At 50.3% G+C, this 27,398-nt stretch overlaps 1 protein-coding gene across 1 annotated transcript in view; it reads left to right on the plus strand.

The window, feature by feature from the left end:
* Positions 1-27,398, plus strand: part of ARID3A (AT-rich interaction domain 3A) — a 68,742-nt gene that overhangs the window by 26,628 nt on the left and 14,716 nt on the right. The window contains exons 4-5 of the mRNA XM_048497128.1: positions 21,765-21,837; positions 26,693-26,876. Coding sequence (XP_048353085.1) covers positions 21,765-21,837; positions 26,693-26,876 — 257 coding nt within the window. The remainder of the gene's footprint in view (positions 1-21,764; positions 21,838-26,692; positions 26,877-27,398) is intronic.

The following is a 27,398-nucleotide window of genomic DNA, read 5'->3' on the forward strand; positions in this document are numbered from 1 at the left end:
CCCGTGCCCCCCTCCCGTGCCCCCCTTATGGGAGCTAGAAGGGAGGCTGGGGGAGGCGAGGGCTCCAGTGCAGCTCAGGTGGGCGCTGAAGGGCCTCCCACCACCAAGCTGCACCCCTCCCCACCACCTCCCTGCATGCTGACTCCCCCTCCCCAGGGCCTGGGGAGGGCAGAAGCCAGCTTCTGGGAGGGGGGGGGTACTCTTGGCAGCAGGCAGCCATGCCAAGCAATTCATTTCATCACGTAGGGGCATCTGGTCACTTCCGCCCCCCCCATGATGAAACAGCGTGAGCCCGGGGACATGGGACATGAGCGGTACGCCACTGCCATGTTCTGATCTGGCCCAAAGCAGCTCCCCTCTTCCCCCGAGAGGAATCGGGTGAAGGAAAAGTGCTGGCATAGCTGGCTGTGTTGAGCACACATCTGGGAGCTGAGCTGGGGCCCTAACCTCTGGCTCTTCCGGGGCAGTGTTAAATTTCCAGCAGGCAGCAGTTTCCTAGAGAGCCTGTACTTTTGCTTCTCTTAGCCTTTTAAGTTGGAGGAGCCTTTTAAAACTGGGGAGGGGGAAAGGGCGGCAGGGAGGGGCACCACCAGCATGCCAAGGGCAGGAGGGAAGCAAGAATTATGGAGGTTAGAAAGCCAAGTAGTGGGGGTGGCCCCCTCCTTCCTCAAGCTGGCTACTGAATGAGCAAAGGTCAGCTCGGGAAGGTGACCCCCCCCTCGGCACACCAGGGAACAAAAGCTGGGTGGACAAAGTCTCAGCACGGAAGGACATTCTTCCAGCTTGTCAGGAGGCTGCCGAGCCGAACGGGAAACATAACCTCAAAGAAAAGGGGGCTTGCATTAGGGGACTGAAATTAGTAAACCGTTTTCAGTCACCAAGGGGGTCCCCGCAGCCGCCAAGCAGCTCTTGCAAATGCAGCGAGCAGGAAATTCTGGGTGACAAGCATGCTGAGGCAACAACACAGGAGTGTTGGAAGTCCCGGGTCCAAGAGTCACCACTTCCTTTTCTCACTGTGTGACCAGGATCAACAGAAGGGATTGTCTGTCTGCACTGGATCCCCATAGGCCCACATCTATTTTTCCACACCAAGAGGCTCCAGGAAGCCCTCCTTGATCTGAGATTGCAAATGCCTGAGCAGACCAGGTGCTCGGCGGCAGCAGCAGCAGAAGGCCATTGCTTTCACATCCTGCAGGTGAGCTCCCAAAGGCACCTGGTGGGCCACTGCGAGGAGCAGAGTGCTGGACTAGATGGACTCTGGTCTGATCCAGCAGGCTCCTTCCTGAGTGTTCTTCGGCGTCTGAAGGTTCAGCCATCCCCCCCATGGGATCTACAAACTATCCGCTTTTTAATTCACTCATTTTTGTTGTCTCACTTTTCCCCTAACAAATTCCAAAGCAACTTACATCATTCCCCTCTCCTCCATTTTACCCTCACAACAATCCTGTGAGTTAGGCCAGGCTGAGAGTGTGTGACTGGCCTAAGGTCACCAGCAAGCCTCCATGGATGAGTGGAGATTTGAATCCAGGTACACTGAGCTTGAGTGCAGACACACACATTGAGACTTTAGCTTCTGTGGCTTAATGTGGTGTCCCTCTCCTCTTAACATAGCATGGATTGAGCAGTCCCCAAAGCCATTCAAACTCAGGTGGTCCCATGTCCCAGGCAGGGAGTTCCGTAGTTAGGGTTTCCTAGAAGGTTGTTTGAAGTTTTTCCTTTTGTTTTGCTGCCAATTTGTTGTCATTGTTCTTGTAATCTGTGCCCCCCACACTGTGTCGGGACTCTAAACATGCCCGCAGGCTCCAAAAGGTTGGGGTTAGTTAGGCCTAACACATAGTTCCAAAATGCCTTGTTGGTGAGGGTTAGCGTGGCCAGAAGAGACCCTTTGGGGGTGGGGGGTGGGGGGGCCTTCTGGTGTACTTTAAAGTCTGTCTGTGTTGCTGTTTCACAGTAGAATCTCCAGATTGTCCAGTAAATGTTTTTGTTTTGAGCTATTGCTTCATGAGGGCTGGAAGCACAAAACCAGTTTAACTTGGCTTTTTAAAAAAGTAAATAAATTTGTGCAACAGGAAGGGTGGGGGTGTTGGAAGTTGCGAACTCTTTTCTCACCCGTCTCTCCTGTCTAGTTTTTATAGGAGCGTCTAGACTCGGTTTATCGCTGGTGATTCTCGTCTTCCAGGAATAGTGAGAGATGTGCTTGTCTTGGGGCTCCGTTGAACTCCTTTTGTGTGGCCTTGTAATGGTAGGGCAATCTGGAGGGATATTGGGCCATAACATTATGGCGGCTGCTCCCAAACTAGGAAATAAAACGAGGGTGATTGTCTTTCCTTTCTTTGGTTTGTCTGGTGTTTCTTTGAGAATATTGAAAGGCCTTTTCTGGATCCAAGGTCCTGTTTCCCACTGCAGCAAACCAGATGCCCCGGGACGCCCCTTTGGAGGAGTCATAATTCAGGTGGAGACGCTTTCTGAGGTGCCATAAAAGCCACGGACAGATAACTTCCTCCGCCAATGTATTTGTGTGTTGCTACATCAAATGGCAGCGAGTTCTTTTCACGGTGCAAAACACTTCCTTTCCTGTGTCCTGAATCTCCCACCAGATGAACTGCTTGGGTGTCCTACTCCAGTTCTAGGAATTCGGGGTAGAGAGATCTCTATCACTTTTTACACCCCATGCGTAATTTGATGAACACCTCCCCACCAAAAAAACAAAACAAAACCCTCACAAGCTCCAAATTCTTACCTTATTCGCCTGTGACCCTTGAGTCTGAAGGAGAGTGAAATTTTCAAGAGTCTCACGACCTAACCTGGGCCAGATGAAGAGTCCTGTTAAACTCCAAAGTTTGCATCATGTTGGTTTCATGAGACAGGTTGATTCTAAAAGGTACTCTTCTGCTTAGGGGTTTGGGTTTTTTAGTGCCACCCATCTTTAGGAAGAAAAGGATGGGATTGGGTTGTAATTTCGGCGGTGCTTTTCATTTTACCCAGCTTCTGTTTTTCATTAGGGCAAGAAAAAAATGGGGAAAGAGACACACACACACGAGGACAGCGAGAAAATTGTGACTGTTTTCTCTATTTCCCTTCTTTACAATTTTCCGGTTAGTATGTGGTGAGGAATGAAGGCAGGTGTAACAAAAGTTTAGGGGCTGATTTCTGATGTTGGGAGGAGGGGATTTCAGTGTAGCTGCTGGCTAAAACCTATCTGAATGGGAAAATGTTGGATTCAAATTTCTCCTTATGTACAAATGTGTTGGATGGGCTTGTGGCATCTATGCTGTTTTAAATCCACCTGCCACCACCCTTGCATTATGGGATAATTTGGCCACAGAGTAACAGTTCATCGAAGAGATAGAAAAAGTGCAGAGAAGGGCAACGAGGATGATTGGGGGACTGGAGCACCTTCTTTATGAGGAGAGGCTGTAGCGTTTGGGACTCTTTAGTTTGGAGAGGAGGCGGCTGAGGGGGGATATGATTGAAGTCTACAAAATTATGCATGGGGTAGAAAATGTTGACAGATAAATTTTTCTCTCTTTCTCACAATGCTAGAACCAGGGGGCATCCATTGAAAATGCTGGGGGGAAGAATTAGGACGAATAAAAGGAAACACTTCTTCACGCAACGTGTGATTGGTGTTTGGAATATGCTGCCACAGGAGGTGGTGATGGCCACTAACCTGGATAGCTTTAAGAGGGACTGGGACAGATTTTTTGGAGGAAAAGTCGATCTATGGCTACCAATCTTGATCCTCCTTGTTCTGAGATTGCAAATGTCTTAGCAGACCAGGTGCTCAGGAGCAGCAGCAGCAGCAGAAGGCCATTGCTTTCACATCCTGCGTGTGAGCTCCCAAAAGCACCTGGTGGGCCACCGTGAGTAGCAGAGTGCTGGACTAGATGGACTCTGGTCTGATCCAGCAGGCTCTTTCTTATGTTCTTATGGCCAGGCAGTTCTACCTTTAGGTGCTGCAGTTTTCCCATTCACAGGGTCTTTGGGCTGTATATGTGCCCGCTTGCTTGCATTGTTTTGCTGGTTATCGATGTTGGCTCTTTTAATTATCTTCTGCCATTTTAAGGGATTGCCTGCATTTTTATCTTTATTATTATGAAACTGCTAGGGGAGCTTGTGGCTGAGAGGTGGGTTAGAGATATTTTAAAATAAATGCTGGCATGCTTGTATTGTCGAAGGCTTTCACAACCGGGGTTTTCCGGGTTGTATGGCTGCGTTCCAGTAGCATTTTCTCCTGACGTTTCACCTGCATCTGTGGCTGGCATCTTCAGAGGATCTGGAACAGGGCCAGACAGCCCGGAAACCCCACAACACTCCCGCTGGCATGCTTCTTTTGAGGGAGTGCCGTAAGTGCTATCAAGCCACGTCTGACTCATGGAGGCCCCATCAATCAATGCCCTCCCAAACGCCCTATTGTTTAGCCTTGTTTAGGTCTTGTCAGCTGAAGGGCGTGGCTTTGTGAAGTGGTGTGTGTGTGTGTGTGTGCGTGTGTGCTTTCTGACCTTGACGAGGTTCCTGCTGGAAACTCTTGGCTTAACGCCCGGGAAGGGGAATTTAGCTGTTTTGGTTATCTTTTACTTGCTTGCCAGTCTGTGTGAAACTCCGTGTGAAATCCAGCCTTGTTTATTCCTTTTTGGCGGGAGCCCGTCTGCTAAAAGCTGTGGGTTGTGATCTGGGGTGCAGTTCTCACATTGCCTGTTTCTGACTAAGAATGCCAGCTCAATAAAGAACTCATAACAGTTACTTTTGCCTGGGCTTTACTAGCTCGTTACAGGCTTCCATGATTGAGCCAATCCATCGCATGTGAGACCTCCCTCTTTTCCTGCCACTTTCCACTTTTCCTGGCTTTCCTGTCTTTTCTAGTGAATCTTGTCCTTTCGTAATGTGCCATAAAGCCTCAGTTTTGTCATTTTAGTTTCAAGGAAGAGAGTTCAGGCTCCATTTGATATAGAACCCACTTACTGTCTTTTTGGAGGTCTGCCCATAGAGCTCTCCTTTGACATCACATTTCAAATTAATCAACTTTGCAAGGAAAATGACCAAAAAGGACTGTGTGCCGGCTGGGTGCTACAACTTCTTCCTGGTGCCTGTGAACTGTGGATCTGGGACAAATGGTGAGAAAGACATTGGCAAGCTGGAACAGGGCCAGAGGAGGGCCACCAAAATGGAATCCGTGCCCTAGCAAGGGGAGGGATTTCCCAGGTTGGAAGCAAAGCAAAGCAGCAAAGAAAAGCTGGCTTTATAAGAGAAGCAGAGGCAGACATGACAGCCATATTTAAATATTTGAAGGGATGCCACGGCAAAGGGGGAGCAAGCTTCTTTTCTGCTGTTTCAGAGACTAGGACCAGGAGTGATGGATTCAAGGTGTAGGAAAAGAGATTCCACCGAAACACCAGGAAAAACTTCCTGACAGGGAGGGCTGTTTGACAGTGGAATGCATTGCTTTGGAGTGTGGTGGAATCCCCTCCTTTGGAGGTTTTTAAAGAGAGGCTCCATCTCTCGATTCCAGGAGCTCTGGTTCAAAAAAACGGATTCCTTTTTTTTTTTTAAGGAAGTGTGGCCTGACTGGGGGTTGGAAGTGGGGGCTTGTGCCAGCCGGCCATGTCCGCAAGCTGTCCACCAAGTCCTTGGAAGAAACGGATGGCCGGCCTCTCTCCTTAATGACTGCTGCAGGGTCAATTTACTTGCTTTTAAAATATTGATTAGGGTATTTTTCTGCATTAGCTGGCAGGGAGCAGATAATTTCTCCAGCTGTTCAAAGGTGCTTTCTCTCTCTTCCTCCCCCACACCACCCGCTCAGAGATCCCCTCTTTTGGAGAGCAAGATGAGGTGGTGCTCGGTTTCCTTGCAGATTGGAAAGCAGGTTTAGCTATTCCCAAGGCTCGGTTTCCTTGCAGATTGGAAAGCAGGTTTAGCTATTCCAAAGCATTAATTCATATAGTTTGCTTACAAGCACCATTTTAACAACCGGTTCTGCTGAAGTGGTGCGAACCGGCTGAATCCCACTGCTGCCTATAGGCATTTTTTTATGGTTGACATCCAAAATGTAAGGGGTTTCCTCTCCCCTTTCCTCCCCTCCCTTGCATGCCACCCCTCCCTCCATCTTGTGGAGTTCCACAAGAGCAGCAGTGGCGTAGTGGTTAACACCAGGTTCATTCTAATGTGGAGGAACCGGGTTTGATTGCCCGCTCTGCCGCCTGAGCTGTGGAGGCTTATCTGGGGAATTCAGATTAGCCTGTGCACTCCCACACACACCAGCTGGGTGACCTTGGGCTAGTTAAATACAAAGCAGAGCCTAAGACAGTATAAATGTCAATAGCAAACAATAGCAAACAATATCCCTGTCCGCTTGGCCCTAGGCGAGGCCGCCTCTCGAACTGCAGTGGCGGGAGGAGGAGGAGGGATGTGAGGGCGATTTTGTGCCCTCCCACTTGATTAAATGGGTGACACCTGGGGACCTGTGACTGCACCTGTCCCTCTGGCAGGCACACATCTGTTATAATAAATGTTTTCGTTTGAGGTCCATCCTGCATATGTGTTGAAAGAACTCCAGTCCTTTTAAGGTGTTTCCTGAATGGTAATTTGATTCCCTTTTTAAAAAACATTTACTCAGGGGTGTTCTTTCAGCAGCTCGGTGCTGCTTGGGTGGGCTGTTTTCTCTCTTCTTCTATGAACTGGGCTAACTGGTGCTGGGATTGCCGGCCCAGAGAGCCACGCTGGCAGCAGCACTTAGCAGATGAAGGAGCGTCAGGTTTCCTTTCTTGCAAGAAGTGAGCGCTAATTAAATAATTCCCCGGTGATGACTGGGGCAGGTGAGGGTCTGGGCTGGCGAAGGCTTGGGATTCTGGCCCCAGACCTGTTTTCAAGGCCTCAGCATAGAGTGTGTGTGTGTGTGTGTGTGTGTGTGTGTGTGTGTGTGTGTGTGTGTGTGTGTGTGTGTGTGTTGGGGGGTGGGGTCTGAGGAGGGATACAGAAATTGATGGCGAGCAAGCAGAAGGCAAGCTATGTTTTGCAGAAGGCTTTCACAGCCAGACTCGGGTTTCCTGGGCTGTGTGGCCATGGCTTGATAGTTCTAATTCTACGCATTTTGCCCAAATATAGGGTAGAATCTCTACTCAGAGAAGTGCAAGGCGGAGGGCAATCCCAGGTTTCAAAAGAAACAGTACCTTTTCATCATGCAGTCTCCCTCCCCACTCCATTGAAGACCTTGATGTCTATCAAGGATTCAAGCAATGTAACCGGAGGCATTGGAGGCCGGGGGGGGTAACCGGAGGCAAGGGGGCCGGGGGGTGCGTGGCGCAACAGGCATGCACCCCAGTGGGGGTGGGGTGAGGGCGTTCCGGGGCGGGGCAGAGGACGCACCAGTGCACCGGGCGCTTTCCCCCCTGCTACGCCTCTGAATGTAACACTCCCCTCAAACATGTGATCTGCTCAGTAGGTGTGTTCTTCCTTGTCCTGATTGGCTGTCATGTTGTGTTGGGGCGTTACCTCCCCCCCCCCCCACACACACACACAGCTACATAACTACATCACTACGTAGCTGTGTTGGTGGAATCTGGTTGGCTACTGGGTTGGAGCGGGAACATTGCTCCGCCCCTGATTGAAAATTCATATTCTTACTTTAATTGTTACGTTGCTATGTAGACACATGCTATGTAGGCACATATGAACAATTTTTACAAATAGTTGTCTCGTGGCAACGTTATTTCATTGCTATGTAGCCATGCTCTGCAAAAAAAGAAAAATGGCTGCGTGCACTCAGTGCACAGCCCACTGTGCTCTGATTGGCTGGAAGGCTCTAAGGATGGGAGCAATAAGCTGCGTCTGTCCCCTGTTTCTCCCCACCAAACCAGCTCCGGCGCTTGATGGGCTAAAAGGTTCACTTCAATGGAGGTTCTGAAAAAACACGTGATGGGGCGGGGGACGCGTGCCATAACCTTGATGAAGGCATGTTTGGCACTTGAGCGGTGGGGAGTTCTGATTAAATGCGTGATTTATCACGTGATTATCATGCAATTAATCACCCATGGAAAATTGCCCATAGATGAGGGCAAAACAACATTTGGAGCAAAACCAACAAGACCCTGGCTACACAGCCCGCGAAACCCACAACAGCCAGCAGGCAAACAGCACGTGTGGGTCGCTGTTAAGAACTCAGGTTCTGAAAATGGACCCTTTTGGTAGATTGCAGTTTGAGGGTCGGGAGGTGGTGGAAGGGGGGGCATGCATCAATAGCAGAAGCAGCTCTCCAGATCAGTCCTCCATCCATGGCCGATTCCCCACAGTCAATTAATCGCGTGATACTCAGGAAGAACTCCCCACTGCCTGATCGACGAACAAGGATTCATCCTGGTTCTGGCGCTCCCTCTCCGCCTTATCCCGCGTCTTTGCCGAACCTGCTTGAAAGCACTACTTTTTAAAAAAACATGTCTTCGATCCAGTTTGGAGGGGAGGATCGGGGGTCTAATCCTGGTTCAAATTTCCTGCTGGGGAGCGTGACGCAAATGCCTTACAACCAATCAGAGCGCGCAGTGCTGTTCCCGTGAGAGCATGAGAGAATGAGAACCAACCAGAAACTTCTAGTAAGAGATGCTGATGTGATGGAAGCCATAATGTGGAGCATCAGTTTTGTGGAGAGAAAAATAAAGGGTCCCTGCCCCAAATACAGCCATTGTGCCAATCAGGAGAGACCAGCCAAGGTGATCGCGTGGTAGTGGGGATTGTTACATTTCTTGAATCCGAGATAGGCCTAGATGTCTTCACTGGAAACAGGCTGCGGTGGGGATGTTGAAACCTCGATGAAAAGGTGCAGTTTATTTTCAAACTTGGTTTGAGGTGTCAAACTCGTGGCCCTCCAGATATTATGGACTACAGTTCCCATCGTCCCCTGCCAGCATCATGCTTGAATTTCCCAGTGGGGATTCGGCCCATGTTGTGTGGAAATTAAGGTCGCCAGATCCAGATTCAGAAGTACTTGGGTATTTAAGGGTGAATTTAGGGAGAGGATATAATGCCATAGACTCCCCCTTCTAAAGTGGCCTCTTTTTTTTTTTTTTGCAGAAGAAGGGGAATAAACATTTTAAAGAGAGAAGGAAGAAGAGTTTGGATTTATACCCTCCTTTTCCCTCCTGTAAGGAGTCTCGAAGTGGCTTACAAACTTATTTCCCTCTCTCTCTCCACAACAAACACCTTGTGGGGCTGGTAGAGTCCTGAGGGAACTGGGACTGGCCCAAGGTCACTCCAGCCACTGCCGCGAGACTGGCAGCCCTCGTGGAAATACCTCCTGTCTGTTTTCAGTTAATTCATGTACTTTCCCCCCTTCCCCCCCCCCTCACGGGAGCTGCATCCCCTTCCCACTGGCCAGCCATTCTGACCAAAGGCCAAAGACGTAGGTAAGGGAGGGGTTCTCGGGTTCAACCCCCCCATTGCATGTCCAAAGCTCCGCCCCCGTTTGTGGTTTTTTTAATTTTAAAGTGGTTTTTTGTTTTGGCCTGCAAGAGGCGCAGTTTTTAGGCTAGAGGCACCAAAATTTCAGGATGTCATCAGGTGACACTCCTGATGATACCAGCAAAGTTTGGTGAAGTTAGGTTCAGGGGGTCCAAAGTTATGGACCCCCAAAAGGAGTGCCCCCATCCCCCATTGTTTCCAATGGGAGCTAATAGGAGATGGGCTTAGAAGAGAAGAGTAGAGGAAGAAGAGTTTGGATTTATATCCCCCCTTTCTCTCCTGCAGGAGACTCAAAGTGGCTTACCCTTTTGAGGGTCCATATCTTTGGACCCCCTGAATCTAACTTCACTAAACCTGGGTAATATCATCAGGATAGTCTCCTGCTGATACCAGCCAGGTTTGGTGAAGTTTGGTCCAGGGGGACCAAAGCTATGGACTCCCAAAGGAGGTGCCCCATCCCCCATTGTTTCCAATGGGAGCTAATAGAAGATGGGGACTACACCTTTGAAGGTCCAGAACTTTGGACTCCCTGAACCAAACTTCACTAAACCTGTGTGTTATCATCAGGAGAGTCTCCTAAAGATACCATGAAAGATTGGTGCTGCTAGCTTAACAATTGTATCCCTGACCCCCCCCCCCCCATTTTCCTAGATTCTCTTTTTAAATCCACCCCCTTCGGCATGGATTTAAAGGGAGAATCTGAGGTCCCCAGTTTAAACATTGAAAGTGATGCTGTTTCAGGGTGGGGGATAATCCACCCCAAAACAGCATCATTTTCAAAGTTGTTTCAACTGGGGTCCCCAGATTCTCCCTTTAAGATGGATTTAAAAGGAGAATCTGGGCTCCCTAATTTAAACACCATTGAAAGTGCTGCTGTTTTGGGGTGGATCAAGGATGTAGGTAAGGGGGTTCTTGGGTTTAACCCCCCATTACATGTCTTAAGTGCCGCCCCAAATTTGTGCTTTTTTGTATGTTAAAGTGGTTTTTTTGGTTTTTGGCCTGCAGGGTGCACAGTTTTTAAGATAGCAGCACCGAAATTTCAGGGATTTGTTGGGAGACTCTCCTGATGATAGTAGTTTGGTGAAGTTTGATCCAGGGGTGAAGTTTGGTCCAGGGGGTCCAAAGTTATGGACTCCAAAAGGGGTGCCCCATCCCCCATTTTTTCCAATGGGAGCTAATAGAAGATGGGGGCTAGACCTTTGAAGGTTCATAACTTTGGAGTCCCTGAACCAAACGTCACCAAACCTGGATGGTATCATCAGGAGTGTAAGGAATTCCATAGAAGCAGAAATAAAAGGCTCTTTGGTGAAAAAAGACCGTTTATTCAGACATCTTAGAAAGCTCAAGTACACGCAGTGGCAGGAATGACACTTCCCGCCAGAAGCACAGGTTATAACTCTATTCATCCCATCCCCCTCCCTGCTTCCCATGGGAACGGAGACCTCATCTCCCGCGCAGAGATAAAGTCTCCGCCGATGAAGCTGGCCCATCGCCCGGGCTGTGGAATGTACTCAAGGTTAGGCGGCTGCCCTTACCATCAACACCATTGAAACCTTTACACTGAAGTCCCCAGTTTAAACATTGAAAGTGATGCTGTTTCAGGGTGGAGGAGAATCCACCTCAAAACAGCATCACTTTCAATGTTGTTTAAAAGGAGAATTTGGGGTCTCTAGTTTAACACCACCGAAAGTGATGCTGTTGGGGATGGATTCCAGCATCACAGTGGCCGCCCATGGAGAGAGGGGGGCGCAAAACTCGATTTTACACAGTGTTCCATTTTCCCTAGCTACGCCTCAGCCCGAAGGGGAGGGGAAGAGGGACTGCCAGCTGCTGGCTGGGAGCCCAGCTGGCGGGGGGGGGCGGGGGGGGGCGGGGAGCGGGGTCTGCTGCCCCTGGGCTCAGAGAGCTGCTTTTACAAGCACTGAGGCTGGGGACATGGCTTGGGGAGGTGTGGCCACGCCCCAGGGGTAGGAGGGGGCGTGGCCCCGCCCCTGAATCCCCCCATAAAAAATCTATACCTACGTCCCTGCCAAAGGCCTCATTGTGGCTTGTGGGAATCTCAAAGGCCTCGTTGTGGCTTGTGGGAGTCACGCCAGCTTCATTGGGGTTTGTGGGGATCATGACCCTTATTGGGGATGACGGGGGGTTGGGTGCATATTTTTTAATTTATTATTTAATGTAATAGACTGCCCTACTCCCACAGGGCTCAGTGTCCTGGGGAAGGTGGCCAAGTGGAAAGCCTATTCAAACGACAGGCATGACTGCCTGGGCTTTTGCCTGGTGTTGGAGCACCTGCAGCGGCCCTCCTGACATGTTGGGGAAAGGTTGGGCCTTTGCTTTGACCTGCAGGCAGGTACATTTGGGCCCATGGACCTACAGGTGCCATCTTGACTCCTGCTTTGAACGCTTGGTCATGTTGCAAGTGAGTAATTAGCGTTGGGTTCAGGGGTGATCTTAATGAACCTGAAACCCTGGACACATGTCAACGATGGGGCCACTGCCCCCACCCTGCAACCCCAAGAAGGGGTGGCCCTTACCCCATGCAAGATGGGGCCCAGCCTGGGGCAGCTGATCCAGACGCCCTGTGGCTAAGCCCATTCCCAGTCAGACTGGAGAGACCCAGATTCAAATCCCTGCTGAGCTGTGAAGCTCTCTGGGTTGTTCTCTCTAGGTGTAACCTACCTCACAGGGTTGTTAGGATAGAATGAGGGGGGGGAATAGCATGAGCCACATTTTAGAGGAAATTTGGGGCACAGGTGTGCTGGATATAAAATTGATTTCAATTCATCGTGTCCGCTCTTTAAAGTAATCTCTGCTAGTGGCTGTTGCCACATCTTGTGGCAGTGAATTTCACAGCTGTGTATGTAGTACTTTTAAAAGAACTAGTCCTCAACCTGCAACCATCACAGTGGTATTGTGTGTGTGTGGGGGGGGGGGGGGGAATGTGTGTGGATTTTGTACTTTCCCCTCTTTTCTAATTTCCAGTAAACCAGGAAGGGACTTGATAAAGCAGTGGAAGGTGTTTAAATGGAGAAGGGATCTATTTGCAGAGATTATTTATTTATTTGTTTGTTTATTTTATTAATTTCCCACTTTTATTAATTTCCTTTTCCCACTAATTGGGAGCCAAAGCAGCACACCACATTGTTCTCCTCGCTGTTTTATCCTAACAATGACCCTGTGAGGTCGGTTAGGCCAAGTGTGTGTACAACCAACTGAGGGTCAGCCTGTGAGGAGGGGGGATTCAAACCCAGATTTCCTAGATTCATACTGTCAACCATACCAGGCTAGCTTTCAGAACCACTGTCCAGCTCTCTAGCTGACTGGTTCTGGGTCTTACAAGATTCAGGGTCAGAAGCCTGGAAGGAGGGGGTGCGATTTGGCTGTGTGTTTCTGCAAGGGAGGGGGTGTGCGATTCTGCATGTTTGAAGGGCTACTTTCCTCAGCATTCCTTGCATTTCTGGGCAAGTTGTGGAAATCCCCCTACAGTCAAACAAATGACTGTTTTCTGCACATTAGATCTTGAGAGAGCTAATTGTGCGCACTGGCTAATGGTTTAAGAATGTGCACTTTAATAGCTGGGGGAGGGGAAGGGTCAGCGCTACCAGACTGGCCTGGATTGCATCGGCCTTCTATGTCGCTCTCCCTGTTGTTGTTGTTCATCCCTCCTGGGTTCCCTTGTGGTGCATCTGCACATGAAACTTCTCATCTTTTTTTTAATAGAGAGAAACAATGCTATTGACTTTACAGGCAGATTTTTGGGGGTGTTCAGAGCACTGTGTTTGAGTGGCTTTGGTGGCTTTGAAGAAGAATCAAAGGTCACCAGGAAAAGCCACCCAGCTTGTTGCTCGGCCAGTGTGTTGCCACGGAACGTTAGCAAATATTCCAGCAGTGTGGGGAATGAGAATGTGTCGGGGACAGGACGTTGGTGTGCAGTGCTTTGAGGGTCTGAATCTGTGGGGTGCTTTGCTGATACTGAAGGAGTTCTGTAAATGAATGAAGCAGTGGGGGGGGGGGGGGGCTTGCATTGCTACTCTGTCTGCCCTGTGGATTATGGAGGACTCTGGTGAAGAGAAACGGTCTTTTTCGGGTGCCCAGGCTGTTAGACAAGGCAGTTGGGGCCTGGCATTCACTGGTGACTTTTAATCGCCCTTTGCTGCAAAGTGGCGCTTTAATGAAGTTCTGACGCGTCAGAATGAGGACCGCTGTTCGTTGGCGCAGGAGGCGCAAACTCTGGAGCCGGGGAGAAGCTTCTCCGCGACGCACCTGCTTATTTCCATCACAGGGTGTAACAGGAAGCAGCGCCCCCAAACGGCAGCTCTGTAATTGGCTTCCTGGTTTCAGAGGCTGCCTGGAACATAAACAGCTTTTCAGTTCCTCAGTTTTCTTATCTCCCCTCCCTCCCCGCTGGCTGCCTTCCATTACCTGAGCTCTTGTGCAATAAATGCTAGTTGGCCAACAAAGAGGCTGCTGCGGGGGGCGGGGGGGGGGGTGTTACATGGTTTGGCTGATTTGTGCCATGTCCCTTCTGGAAAAGGTGCACGAAGGGCAGTCATGCGGCGCACCAACAGAATTGCAGCTTGCACTGAGAAATGAACCAAGGTGGTGCCCGCTATGTCTCTGTTCTCACCTGGGTTGGCCTGTGTATGGGGAGGGGGGAGCAAGGGGAAAGAGTTCTGCTCCCAACGTCAGGAGCAGTTGGATAATTCAGTGATGACCCAGTTATCTGGTCTATGAAGAGTCTGCCTGTTGCAGCTCTTCATGAGTAGTAGTTCTTCTGAGATGGGTTCCTTCTGAAGAAGGGGCCCAAAGTGTGCAGGACCAAAAATTGCTGCTGTATTTTTCTTCACTCCAAAAAGATGGTGCCTGTTTCCATTTGTGTGTGCTTGGACTATTGGAAATGGGGGATATGTTGATCTCAGGTTAGACGGTGATGTTTTGGAAACATTAAAGAAGGGGCTTCAGCGATGATCCCATAAATACGGGCATTGATGGTTTGGCCCCATTTGGACCCATACTTTTGTTTTGTCTGCCTTGCTGAGACAAATGGGTGCAGCCCATCACCTGCCATTTTTGTTTGTGACTGTTCTGGAAAGTTCCAAGCATGTTGTCTCTATCCAGTCCTTATAACAGCCCTGTGGAGTAGTCTGAATTATTGTCTCCGTATGACAGACGGAAGACCGAGGCACGGGTAAGCGTTGAACGAGGGATGCCTTGTTTATCCTTGGGGGTTTTTCAGCAGGGGTGTTTTAGACATCCCTCAAAAGATATGATGTACAAATATGGCGGATGTATATTTAATGTGGGGGGTGGGGGTGTGACAGGGCAGACTTCAATTCCCTGTTGGTGGGTTTGTGTTTGTGTCGGGGGGGGGGGATCTCAGCAAAATTGACAGCAAAATATTGACAGCAAAACAAATTCAAGGAGCAATGGATGCCGAAAGCCCCCTGACCCCCGCCCCTTTTCTTCGACCCACTGGTCTTCCTTGGGATCCATCTTTTTTCAAAGCACCCGCTCCCCTCAGGGCGGTACTTCCATGTTCAGTAGTAGTTCAGTCCTTCACATGAATCAAAGGTGAGTTTCAACTCTGTGGAAACGCTTAAAAAGTTGCACCTTTTAGCTGTGCTCCATCAGCAAAGTTGAATCTCAGATTGGGGCCTCACAGGCCGAATCCCCACTGAGAAATGAATCTAGATACATCCAGGTTTCAAAAGAATTGGCACCTTTTCATCGAGGTTTCACCATTCCCACTGCAGTATGTTGCTAGTGAAGACATCTGTGCCCATCATGGATTCAAACAATGCAGCAATCCCCACAGGCACACGATTGGCTCAACGGGTCTATCTGATTGGCTATCGGGCCATGTTGGGGTTGGAACCTTTTTTTAAAAAATTGCACCAGAATATGTGGTACGTTAGCACGCATGCACAGTAAACCCGGCCAAGCAGCTTTCTCCTGATAGGCTATCATGTTGCCGTCTTGCTTTATTGAACAATTTTGTGAACGCATTGACATATTGGCACAGAAGTTTCGGACCTGTGTGCTCATGTTTTAACGTGCCCGCATTCTCATGTCGACTTTTTCGCATCCCCACGTTTGAGCTGGTGACGTGGAAAAAAAGGCAGTGCGCACTTCACCCGCCGCACTCTCATTGATTGAATCCCCCACCTCACTCCCTATGGCGTGAAATACAAATGTGGATCAAATCCCTGATCCTCCCCACTGATCTGGATTAGACCCATGTTTTCTGAAAAGGTGCTCAATCCTAGGAAAACAAATGATAAGGGGTCGAACTGGAGCGCCTGAACTGGAATGAATCCGTGTTTGTCAGTGTTGCTGTGGGGGGTTCGTCCTGAAACCTTGATATTTCAGGTGACTATCATGGGATTAATCGCCAGTGGGGATTCGACCATAGTTCCATGTTGTGGATTATTAGGGAAGGGATTGAGAATAGCCCATATTGCAGTCCCCTGGCAGAAAATCATAGTGTGGCCTCGTTTGGAAAAAACTGTGTGCAGTTCCGGTTGCAGGATCTGAAAAAGGGTATTTGTAGAGCCAGACAAAGTACAGAAGAGGATGAGCAAGGTGATTGCCGGGAGGCTGGAGCTTCGTTCGGGTGTTCGGAGTGGAAGCTTCCAGTGGGGCTTGCTGAGTAAAATGTCATCCAGTGCTCATGTCAACAAGCCAAGCCACGTTTCCACAGAGAAAAGACACCCCCCTCCCCAGAAAAAGGAGGACAATGTCCACACTTAAGGGCCGGGTGAGAGGGCAAATCTGGGGATGCTACCAAACGGGGACTGTCAACCAGGTCCCTCCCCCTAGTCTGTCCCCCTCCATCCGCTGTCCAGAGGGTCACCTGTGTTGCTGTCTGGGTGGAGGGCCGTTCATGAAGTCCTGTTCTTCTCAAAGGACTCGCCAAACACCATTGACATCTGCAGCCCTTTCCCCATCTTGTGTCAGGCAGTTCCACAGAACTCCCGCAACTGGGGCATCTGCTTGATCAGTTGGGTGCATTATTCCATAACAGGCACATTTCCAGGTCCTGCCTTTAGGAGGGAGAATTTCCTTTGGCCATGACATCGCGTCAAAATGTGTCCTTTTGCTGGGGGCAGGGTGGGGGTCAGACTCTTGTGAGTCAGTTGAATTCACTGTGTCAAGAAATTATTTCTTTTTCAGAATGGGCTTCGCTGGGCGGCTGCGACTCCTAAGCAGAGTATTGCCTTTCAAAGTGCACTGAAGTCAGTGGCCTTAAAAGGGTATAACCCTGTTTAGGATTGCATTGGCGGATCTCTACCCTTCGGCAGAGAGGTGGTTCTTCCTCAACACCCAGCCTTAAATTAGAAGAAGAGAAGAGTTTGGGCTTATGCCCAGCTTAAAATCACCTCCCCTTCCTCTCCTCACAGCAGGCACCTCGTAAGGTCGATGGGGCTGAGAGAGTTCAGAGAGAACCGGGGCTGGCCCAAAGTCACCCAGCAGGCTTCACATGGAGGAGTGGGGAATCAAGCCTGGTTCTCCAGATCAGAGTCCACCACTCTTCACCACCACACCATACCCTTATTGCTTTTGCTGGTTTTACCTTGATTTGTGCTTTCCTCCCAGCTGGCTGTGCCAACCTTCTCAAGCCTCCAGAGCTTGCCTATCAGTGCCCTACTTTTGGTACCTGCACAGAGCTGCCAGGTGTGTGGGGACCACAGTCCTGTGATCTGAGCAGCGTGGTAATTCTGTGCCGTCTTCAGTTTCCGCAAATGTCCGCCCCGGTGTGATGAGAGGGTTAATGCTGGTGCTGTCCACGACCCGGCATTCCTGCCAACCGAGTGGAGGAACTATTAATAGCAGGGAGCGGGGCGCAGTGGGCCATTTGCGGCAGAGCTGGGGTAGGCTCTCCTCCCTGCTGCAAAGAAGCCCCTCCACCCGGGCAGAAGACAGGGAATGCAGTCCAGCCGCACGAGCTGGCGGAGGCCTTCGCTTGAGTGTGCAAATGCAGGGGAGAGGGTTCAGTGCTTTGAAGAAATGCACGGGTCCTCTAAGCTGCCCCCCACCCCTCCGGGAACAGGTTGAGAAGCAAAATGTTTTTGACCGTGATCATATCCATGATTCTCCCTTCCCTTCTGTTTTGGCCCTGATTTGGAAACTGCGACCCCCCCGGGATGGGTCCACAAACCACTGGTTGGACGTCGGAGCCAGACTGGTTTCTAATAGCCACGGAAGTTTTGCTGTTGTTTTTCAGTGAGAGGGCTTCCCGGGGTGGGTGTGTATGTGTGTGTGTGAAAAGCAGCTGGCATGTATTGTGGGGGGGGGATCTCTCCCGTTCAAGGTGTCCAAGAGCAGCCTTTGCTCCCACCCCCACCACAAAGATCCCTTCTGTCCCCAGCCATCTTGCCCTTATTGCTCAGTAGCATTTTGCTGTGTTTCAGAGAGGGAGGTTTTGGGGGGAGGGGGTCAAAGTACACTGCAGGTTTCCCCACATGATCACTGGAATTACATTTCTAGTTGCCGCAGATAACTATGTTTGTGGAACCCCCTGCTTGGCCCTGGGACAGAACTCAGGCGTGTGGAGTGCTGTAGAGAGAAAATAGTTTGACCTTTTATCAAATATTGTTTTCTGATCTGACTGGTTAGAGGCTCCCCCAAGATGGGGGATGAGAGGGAGGGAAGGTTTTAAGATAATGGTAATTGTAGATGTCACAGGAAACTATGGGTTAGAATGAATGTCAGGGTTCTATTATTGTTATTACGCCATCGTTGCAGCTATCTGATGCTGCACAAGTTGAGGCATGTTGTGCATAAGGCATGGGAGTGCATAAGGCATGGGCATGTTGTGCATAAGGCATGGGCGTGCATGCGTGTGTTTATTATAAGTGAGACTGTCACCCAATTAAAAACTTAACATGATGAGTTGGCACAACATGGCAGGGAGTTATCCAGTGCAGGACAGTGATTTGCTGTCAAGATCTGGTTAGTCCAAGATCAAATTCCTGCTGGGCCTTGGAGCTAAACAATCTCTGCCTGCCTGCCTGCCTGCCTGCCTGCCGGGCTGTTGTGAGCTCTTTGGAGGTCAGGTAGGGTTAAAAATGTAATGGTGGGTAGATGAGGAGGTCCATCCATGTTGGCAAAGGGTCCCAAATTCCTTTTTGGAGGTCCCCCTGGCAACCAGCAGAGGCCAGCCCACCCCTCACGACACTGTGTGATGTCAAGGCAGCTTTGCAGAGGATAACTATATTCTGCCCTCTTGTTCTAGTTCCAGGGAGGCGGTGGGGATTGGCCATGCTGGCAGGGGCTGATGGGAATTGTAGTCCATGAACATCTGGAGAGCTGCAGGTTGCAGACCCCTGTTCTAGCCCCATTAGCAATATGTTGGTTCCAACTTTGGAGTGCAGGGTGGGGGCTGGGGAGTGACTAGATTAGTGGGACTTTCTTTTTGACAGTAGTCAGTTTTTGAACCCGGTTTGTCCGTCCACCCCCCCGGCCCCCCCGCCCTCGCTTTGGAGGCTAAACAGGACTATTCCCTTCATCCAAGGGTGGCTAAGAGTTGCCCATTCTGACTGGAAAATTCCTGGGGAATTGGGCGTCAGAGCAAGGTGGGGTATGAGGCGAGGAGGGGCCATAGCAAGATATAGTGCCTTATTGCCCGCCCTCCAAAGCATCCATTTTCTTTAGGGCCACTGATCTCCTGAAACTGAGGTCTGGCAGTAGCTGATTCAGGATGTACAAACGGAGGCATTTCTTCACACACAGGACAAAAAGCTGTGGAACTCTCCACCACAAGATATGGTCGTAGACTCTGGGTTACTCGGCTTGAAGGGAGGCCGAGCAAAAAATAATCCATGGAGACTAGGCCTGTTAGCCATGTTCAGGGCAGTGGGCTTTTGAGTAATATTTCCCACAAGGCCCTTGGAAGTAGGCCAGATCTTTCTTGCACTGAAAAGTTGAGCCAGCAACCTTTGCTGTTTGGGTCTGGACAGTGAAGTCTGTCTCTGTCTCTGTCTCTGTGTGTGTGTCTCTCTCTCTCCCTGACCTACCTCAAGGGCTGCTGTGAGGATAAATGGGGTCCTTGAGCTTCTTGGAAGAAGGGAGCGTTAAGATATGGGAGTCCTTGGGGGTGCATGGATGTCATGTTTAAACCCATAAATGGCTGGGAACCAAGGTATATGAAGGACAAATGCAACCCTCCAAAAGTCAGGGCTGTGCCCCAAAGACCTGTTGCTGCATACAGAAATTAGGGCAGTCACAGTGACCCCCATTATATTGAATACTCTTCCCTAGAAGACTCCTATACAGTTAAGAGGGGAGGTGGTTTTTTAAACAGATCAGCTATGGCGGACTGACCTTCTGAGGCCGTCAGACCTTTGAAGCATTAAAACTCTGCCACTTTAAAAGCAAAACACAGCGAGATGGTTTTATTCAGGTGCTGCTTTGAGTGCAGAGAACACCTGATTGATTCTTTTTCACATAGATGGAAAATAATGGTTCTGATTAAAATGGCTGCCTTTAAAAAGAGAGGGTTGGGCTGCAGTACCCTAGGATGAGGAAATGCCTCTTCTCTCAGATCTGGGTTGTTGTTGTTGTTTTTTTTTGGGGGGGGGGGGTTGCAATATTTTTTTGTTGACTGTGAGCCACTTTCAGAATTCTGCTGCCTGCTTTTAATTAGCCAATGTTCAAGGTGTTCAACGGTTTAACACCCTTAAAGGACCTCAAAGGTTAAGCGGAATAGGTTGCTCCTCAAAGGAGCGAGGTGGGTGCTTCGTCACCATGATGCAACCATCCCTCGAAAGACATCTGTCTGCCCTTCTTGAAAGCGAGCTGGCGGCAGGAAGGAGGAGGAGGCAGAAAACCTGGAAGCCATAGACGAGGGTGCGGCAGGAATCTGGCTTGGGTCCCGCCAGCCTTTTTGGTGGTGTCACCCCCCGAGGCTCCACAGCTGCATGAGCCAAGTTGCTGACGGTGCGCTTTGCGGTACTGTGCAACGTCTAATTATGCCAGGGATGGGCTTGGTATGTTAATCCTTAAATAGGAGCTCCAGCCAGCCTGGAAGTGAAGTGGCTGTACCAGGGTAGGGCACGGGTGTCGGAGACTGATTTCTTCTTGGGCTTGGGCAGGGCTTTTCCCCAAGCCAAATACACTAATGTGGGCTAGGATCTCACTCTGTGTGTGTGTGTGTGTGTGTGTATGTGGATAGAGTATTGTACTAGGATCTGAGAGACCCAGGTTCAAATCCCCACTCATCTATGGAAGCTAGCTGGGTGACCTTGGGCCAATCACACATTCTCGGCCTATCCTACCTCACTGGGTTGTTGTGAGGACAAAATAAAGGAGAGGAGAATGCTGTGAGCCGGTTTGGGGAGAAAGGTGGGGTACAAATGAAGTAAATACATTTGGGGTAGGGTCCCCTCTTAAGCGTGATGGGCTGGCAACGCCTGGAAGCCTGTTTCTTTTGGGTTGCCTTAAAAGGAATGCCTCTTGGTTCCCTGTGATTTTACCATTGCTGTAGACCACCAACTGAACATGAGTCAGCAGTGTGATGCAGCGGTCAAGAAAGCCAATGCAATTCTGGGATGCATCAATACTGAGTATAGTGTCAAGATCAAGGGATGTAATTGTACCACTCTATTCTGCATTGCTTGGACCTCGCCTGGAATATTGTGTCCAGTTCTGGGCACCGCAATTCAAGGATATTGATAAGCCAAAAAGGGTCCAGAGGAGGGCAACCAAAATGGTGAAAGGTCTGGAGTCCATGCCCTACAAAGAACGACTTAGGGAGCTGGGGATATTTAGTCTGGAGAAGCAAAGGTTACAGAGGGACATGTCAGCCATGTTTAGGTGTTTGAAGGGATGCCATATTGAAGAGGGAGCAAGCTTGTTTTCTGCTGCTCCAGAGACTAGGACCAGGAGGAATGTATTCAAGGTGCAGAAAAGGAGATTCCACCTAAACTTCCTGACTGTCAGGGCTGTTTGACAGTGGAATGCACTGCCTTGGAGAGTGGTGGAGTCTTCTTTGGAAGTTTTTAAAGAGAGGCTGGATGGCCATCCATCGGGAGTGCTTTGATTGTGTGTTCCTGCATGGCAGGGAGTTAGACTGGATGGCCCTTGGGGTCTCTTCCAACTCTAGGATTCTATTCTATGGATTCTTGTGTGTTATATAGCTTAACACTTGCTAGCTGCCTCCCCTCAGTTAAGTTTTCTTCCATTAAAACTTGTTTCAATGTGTTTGTAAAAGGCTCTGGCTTTTGGGGGGCCCGTTTCCTGCCCTGCTGGCATTGGCTGTGTCCTCCTTGCTTGGTCTGTAACCTGGCGCTGCCTCTTTCTTTCTCCCCCTGCAGCTCTACGAACTTGATGGGGACCCCAAGAGGAAAGAGTTCCTGGACGACCTCTTCAGCTTCATGCAGAAGCGAGGTGAGAATCCACCAGCCGCCCACTTGCCAGTGGCTCCGCCAGTCCTTCTCTCTGAGCATCTGTTTAGGTGTGGATGATCTTTTTCTGGCCGTCACCCAAGCCCCTGGAGAGGTGCGTTAAGGCACAGAATAGGACAGCCCGTGGGAATCTAGCAAGGTTTTCAAACTTACCCCCAAATCAGACAACCTCAACCCGGATGAGAGTTATTGCGGTGTCGGGGTTAGAGTGGGAGATCCAGCTTTCAATCCTCCCTTGCGCCACGGAAGCTTGCTCGGGGGATCTGGGCCAGCCACACACTTTTGCCCCATAGGGATGCCAGCCTCCAGGTGGGACCCAGGGATCTCCTGGAATTACAGCTCATCTTTGAACTAGAGAGATCAGTTCCCTTGGAGAAAAGGGATGCTCTATATCTATAGCATGGTCCCCATCTTGCTGTTCAATGAGCATAAATAAATCTTTCTTTCATTCGTTTGTTCGTTCATTTGCATTGTCCCCACTGAGGTCTTTGCCCTCCCCAGGTTCCATCCCCAAATCTGACCTGAATCCCTATTGAGTCCCACTTCCCTCACAGGGTTGTTGTAATAATGAAATGGAGGAGAAGAGAATGATGTAAACCACCTTGGGGCTCCACTGGTGAGAAAGGTGGTGTATAAATAAAGCAAATGAATAAATAAATACGGGGAAAGGGAGACCCTCTTCCCAAGGTGAGTGCAGGTTGCTGTTGAAGACTCAGCTGTGGCTTCAGTGGCGTCAAATTAGTTTTTCCTGGCTGTTTGCTTGGCTGGCACAGTGTTATGGAATGTTCACGAACACTCTGACTTCTCAGAAACGTAGAACTTTGTCCATGCACGTGACTTAGGGAGAGGCTGGGACTATTGCGGGCTGGGATTTGGCAGTGGTGATGATCAGGGAGTATTTGTAACAGTGTTTGGGGAAGTGTGTCATATGCATGTTCTAGACTGACTGAACAACACATATAAACAGTTGGGTATTGTGTGTGAAGGGTACAAGCAGGGAAGATGCACATACATATGCAAAGGGGAATGGATGCAGAAAAGGGGCAAAGACACAAGATGCCAGTGCTGCACACTCTTCCGCCAATCTGTACTTTTAAAAAAATCTACTGCTCTTAGGCTTGGTTCATCTGCCAGCATGTCTCTCATTATATTCCAGGTACAAAAATACCTACTTTAAAATCTGTTTTTATGAGAGTGCAGGAACTGTTTCCAGGGGCTTAAAAACTTTGCTTACAAGTGAGCCTTTAAAAAATCCATTGGGCTGTATCTGAAGGTGGAGCAAGAAATTCTTAAAAAACCCCACAACCCTCCTAAACTTCAGTGCCGGGGGTGGGGCCAAGCAGATGGGACCAGGCAAGAACAGGGCAACCATATTCCAGGTGACCTGGCAGCACAAGGAATGACTGACATACTTGTCTGTGTTTACGGAGGCTAAGGAGGAAGCAGGTTTGCATTAAACCAAGGAATGGAAGGGGGGCAGGGGGGAGCAGATGCTCTTGGCAGCCCAGAATGACTGGCTTTGCTTTCATTGGGAGAGGGGGAAATGACTGTTCATCTTAGAAATGGCCAGGGAGGGAGTGGAACTTGCTGGGCACTTTGAGCAAGTTTATGGTCCTCTGCAGGGCGGCGGGGGCGGGGGGACCCTCCACCAGGCCAGGAGTGAGGACTCCTCTTTGGAGGAGAAGGGGAAAGGAGCAGGGGGCCTGAAGGCTGCAAAAAACCAACAGCATGTTTTTCAAGAAGGAAGGAGCTGCAGTCCTTGGTGGTGTGCTAAGTGCTGTCAAATTGCTGACTTAGGAGACCCTATGAATTAATGACCTTCAAACCACCCTATCGCTGACAGCTTTGCTCAGGTCTTGCAAACTCAGAAGCTGTGGGTGCCTTGATTCTGCCTCATGTTGGGTCTTCCTCTTTTCCTGCCAAATCCCACTTTTCCTAGTGACCCCTCTCTTCTCATAAAGGGCCCAAAGTATGAAAGTCTTCTTGCGCAGTCGGAATTCCAGGAAGAAATGGGCTGTAATGCTGGTTAATGAGAAGGAAGAAAACAGCATGAAATGGGGCCAGGTGCTTCACAGGAAGTTACTCGGGCACAAGTTTGGCGAGATTCCACGGAGGATGCCACAAATAATCTCTGTGTTTTGCTTTCTGCCAGTCTCCCAGAGTGAAAACCTAGTGAGGTGCAGTTGCTGGGACACCCTGAACAGATTTCTGCTGTTTCTCCTCTCCCTTAGCTATGCCATGGAGCATAAGATTGTACGGCCTGTGGTGTAGAGCCCGGACTTGCACCCACGATGGCCAGCAGGAGCACGCCCCTTCCTGGGGTGCCTTGGTCTTGTCTCTGCCTCTGTTTGTCCTTCAGTTTGACCTCCTCTGCAGTTTAAAAACTCTCAAACTCACCCCTTTCAAAATTCCTCTGGCGAATGTGCAGGCGCTGCTTGGCTAAGCACGTCCTGCAACCAGCTATTCCCCAGTTCAAGCTGACCTACGCTGGAAAGTCACAGTGTCACGTGGTTTATTTTTCCAGCGCAGGCTACATGACAGAAATGTTCACGGTAGCAGCACTAATGGTGCCACTTGTGAAATGTTACAGCTGCCTTTTCTTTAAGCTTCTGAGCTGTGCTGTGGTGTTGCTGGGAACATCTTGCATTGTTAAAGGAACGGGTGCAGGACATGAACAGAACATGCACCCCTGTTTCCGCTTTGGGGAAAATGGCATGAAAAGTGTTTTATTTGCTGACGTTCAAGTATCTTCCGTCTTGTAATTACCCACCGTGGGTAACGAGCCAGCAAATTGCAGTATTATGCAATTGATGACAATACCAGGGAAAAAGAATTCTTCCTGTTGATGGGGCTACCCCCCCCCCCCCGCTTTCCAATAGCCCTTTGTGGAGAGGAAGTGCAGTTGGCTAAAGGTCACCCCACAGACTGGTGGGGTTTCAAATCTGAATCTCCCAGGCGCAAGAGGAGAGCACACAAAGTACCACACCGTCTTTCCGAATCAGGTTTGTGCATTATGCGCAAAACAAGCAAGCGTAATAAGCAGCAGCTGGATGGGCATCTTGAAAGAAGCTCTGGGGTGGCAGATGCATTGCTCGCAGGCCTCTTCTTGCCCCACTCTGCAATACATTGCAAGCGGAGCGCTGCTGTTCCTGTTTTGCAGATGAGGGCAATTGAGGCTGCTCAGGATGGAAATGTGTGAAGGTTTGTGCCTAACAAATCTGGTCTTTGAGCAGAGGCGAACTCCCCCCCTCCCCCCTCCCCCAGGCACCTTTTTATTGCAGGAAGACACCACCGGATTAAGACCCGCCAGCCACAATTGGGTGGGCTTTTTGCTGGGGTTTTTTTCCCATGCTTTTTAGGAAGTAGTAAATCAATAAACAGGGGAGGGGGGCAGGAGGGCGAGGCAAAGAAACGCCTGTGTGTGTCTCTGTGTGTGTGAGCAACCCAATTGCTGTGCCGGCTGCTTTGATGGCAATTGAAGGGGGGAGACTTCCTTTCTCTGCTCTCCCGCCATGAAACCTGCTCCCTCGTGAGCAGAAGATGCCCCCCCCCCCTCGTGCATCAGCCTCAGTGTCCCTGCAAACTCAGGTCCTGTCTCCCAGTAGATGCTCGCCACGTTTCTGTTTTGAAGCGACCAATTGAACTGCGTAAGAATTGCCCAGTTTTTGTCCAGCAGAAGGGCCAGGCCCCCGGCCCCCACATCTGCAAAACACGGCTTGGAAAAAGGGAAAGTGACTCGTGTCTCATGGGAGTCCTTCAGAGCCCGCGTGGCGTCATGGCGAGCTTGTCCGACCAGGGGTGGGGGGTGGGCCCCTGGTCCGAATCCCCCTCCCGCCCTGGAAGCTTTGCCAGGTGATCGTGGGCCTCACACGACCTCTCAGCCCAACTTACCTCATGGAGTTGTTGTGAGGATAAAATGGAGGGGGCGCATAATGTCAGCCCCACTGGATCCCCGTTAGGGAAAAACAATTGGGGTTATCAATCAAGTACATAAAAAATAAAATTTGGTGTTGTTTCAGTTTATGATGACTGCCATAAGAACTGGATCAGGGGTCCCTAACCTTTAGGAGCGCGTGGGCACTTTTGGTATCCTGACACTGGACGGTGGGGGCAAACACAAAATGGCTGCCACAAGAGAGAGGGGCCCGGGGCGGGGGGCGGGGGGCACAAAATCCCAGGGAGAGAGGCCGTGCATAACTCCAATATCAGCTTTCCCAACATGTCAGATTGAAGACTCTGTTTAGCACGATTCCTTTTAAAATGAACACATTGTTTAAAATGACGTTCTTGCACACACAGCTTTATCTTCAATGGTACCTTTCGCTGTGGTGGCCTTGCTGGGGGAAAGCCCCATTTGGCCCCACTCAGGTCCAGGGGCGTAGCGCCAAGGGGAAAGGGGCGTGATGCACCGGGGGCATGGCGGAGGCATTCTGGGGCATGGTGGGGGCGGGCGGGGGGGGCACAAGGCGCACCTATGCCCCAGGCGCAGCTCCTCCTCGCTCCGGTTCTGCCCAGCTGCCAGGAGAGGTATCCGTGGGCCCCGTGGCCTCCATAGGCACCGTGCAGGGGATCATGACCTTTGCTTCACTTACTCAGAACGGGGCAGGCCAGTGAATCCAGGCAGGGCACTAAAGACACTGCTGGAAAACCTACGAAGCAACCATTTGACGGCTGAGATTTCAGCAGGCTTACCCCCCCCCCCCTTTGCGTGCTGGAAACTTGGCTCGGCAAATGCAAACTGAGGATTCTGCAGCCAGCCAGGGCAGCTCCCTTCCTGGAGTCCCCCCCCCGCCCCCCCGCGACTGCCCAACTGGCCTCTGCTTCTCCTCCACTTGCAGGTACCCCCGTGAACCGCATCCCGATCATGGCCAAGCAAGTGCTCGACCTGTTCATGCTCTACGTCCTGGTGACTGAGAAGGGGGGCCTGGTGGAAGTCATCAACAAGAAGCTCTGGCGGGAGATCACCAAGGGCCTGAGCCTGCCCACCTCCATCACCAGCGCCGCCTTCACTCTCCGCACCCAGTAAGTACCCACGGAGGCCGCTCCCGGGGCCGGGGCCGGGGCCTCTTCCTCTCACTGGGCTGGCTGCAGTCAGGGAGGTCTATGGACTGGGACTTTAATTTTCACTCAGCTGGGCAGAGGGGTTTTAAATGTTTATATATATATATATATATATAATATATATAATATATATATATTTGATGCAGGTGTAGTGGGAGGCATCCTGTCCTGCAGGGGAGAGACAGAAGGTGAGGAAGGTTCTCTTATGAGGGGCAGCAGGCATTACCTTTGGAGAAGAATTCCTTGGAGGGAGGGAGGGAGGGAGGAGGGCCGGCCGGCCGGCCAGGAACCGTCTTGGCATCTTGGATGTGTGGCTGCATCCCCTTAAAACAGAAGGCACTGTGTTTTCCCGCCAAATGGTTGACTTTTCTGTTTGGTCCAGGGTTGCTTGGGCAGTGTGCCCTCCTCCTTTCCATGTGATGGGAACATCCCTGTGGAGCAGAAGGGGAGGTCGTGGCAGTCCTGGGTTCAATACCTTCAGCT

This window comes from Sphaerodactylus townsendi, linkage group LG05 (assembly GCF_021028975.2).
Source record: "Sphaerodactylus townsendi isolate TG3544 linkage group LG05, MPM_Stown_v2.3, whole genome shotgun sequence".
In the NCBI taxonomy this organism is placed as follows: domain Eukaryota; kingdom Metazoa; phylum Chordata; class Lepidosauria; order Squamata; family Sphaerodactylidae; genus Sphaerodactylus; species Sphaerodactylus townsendi.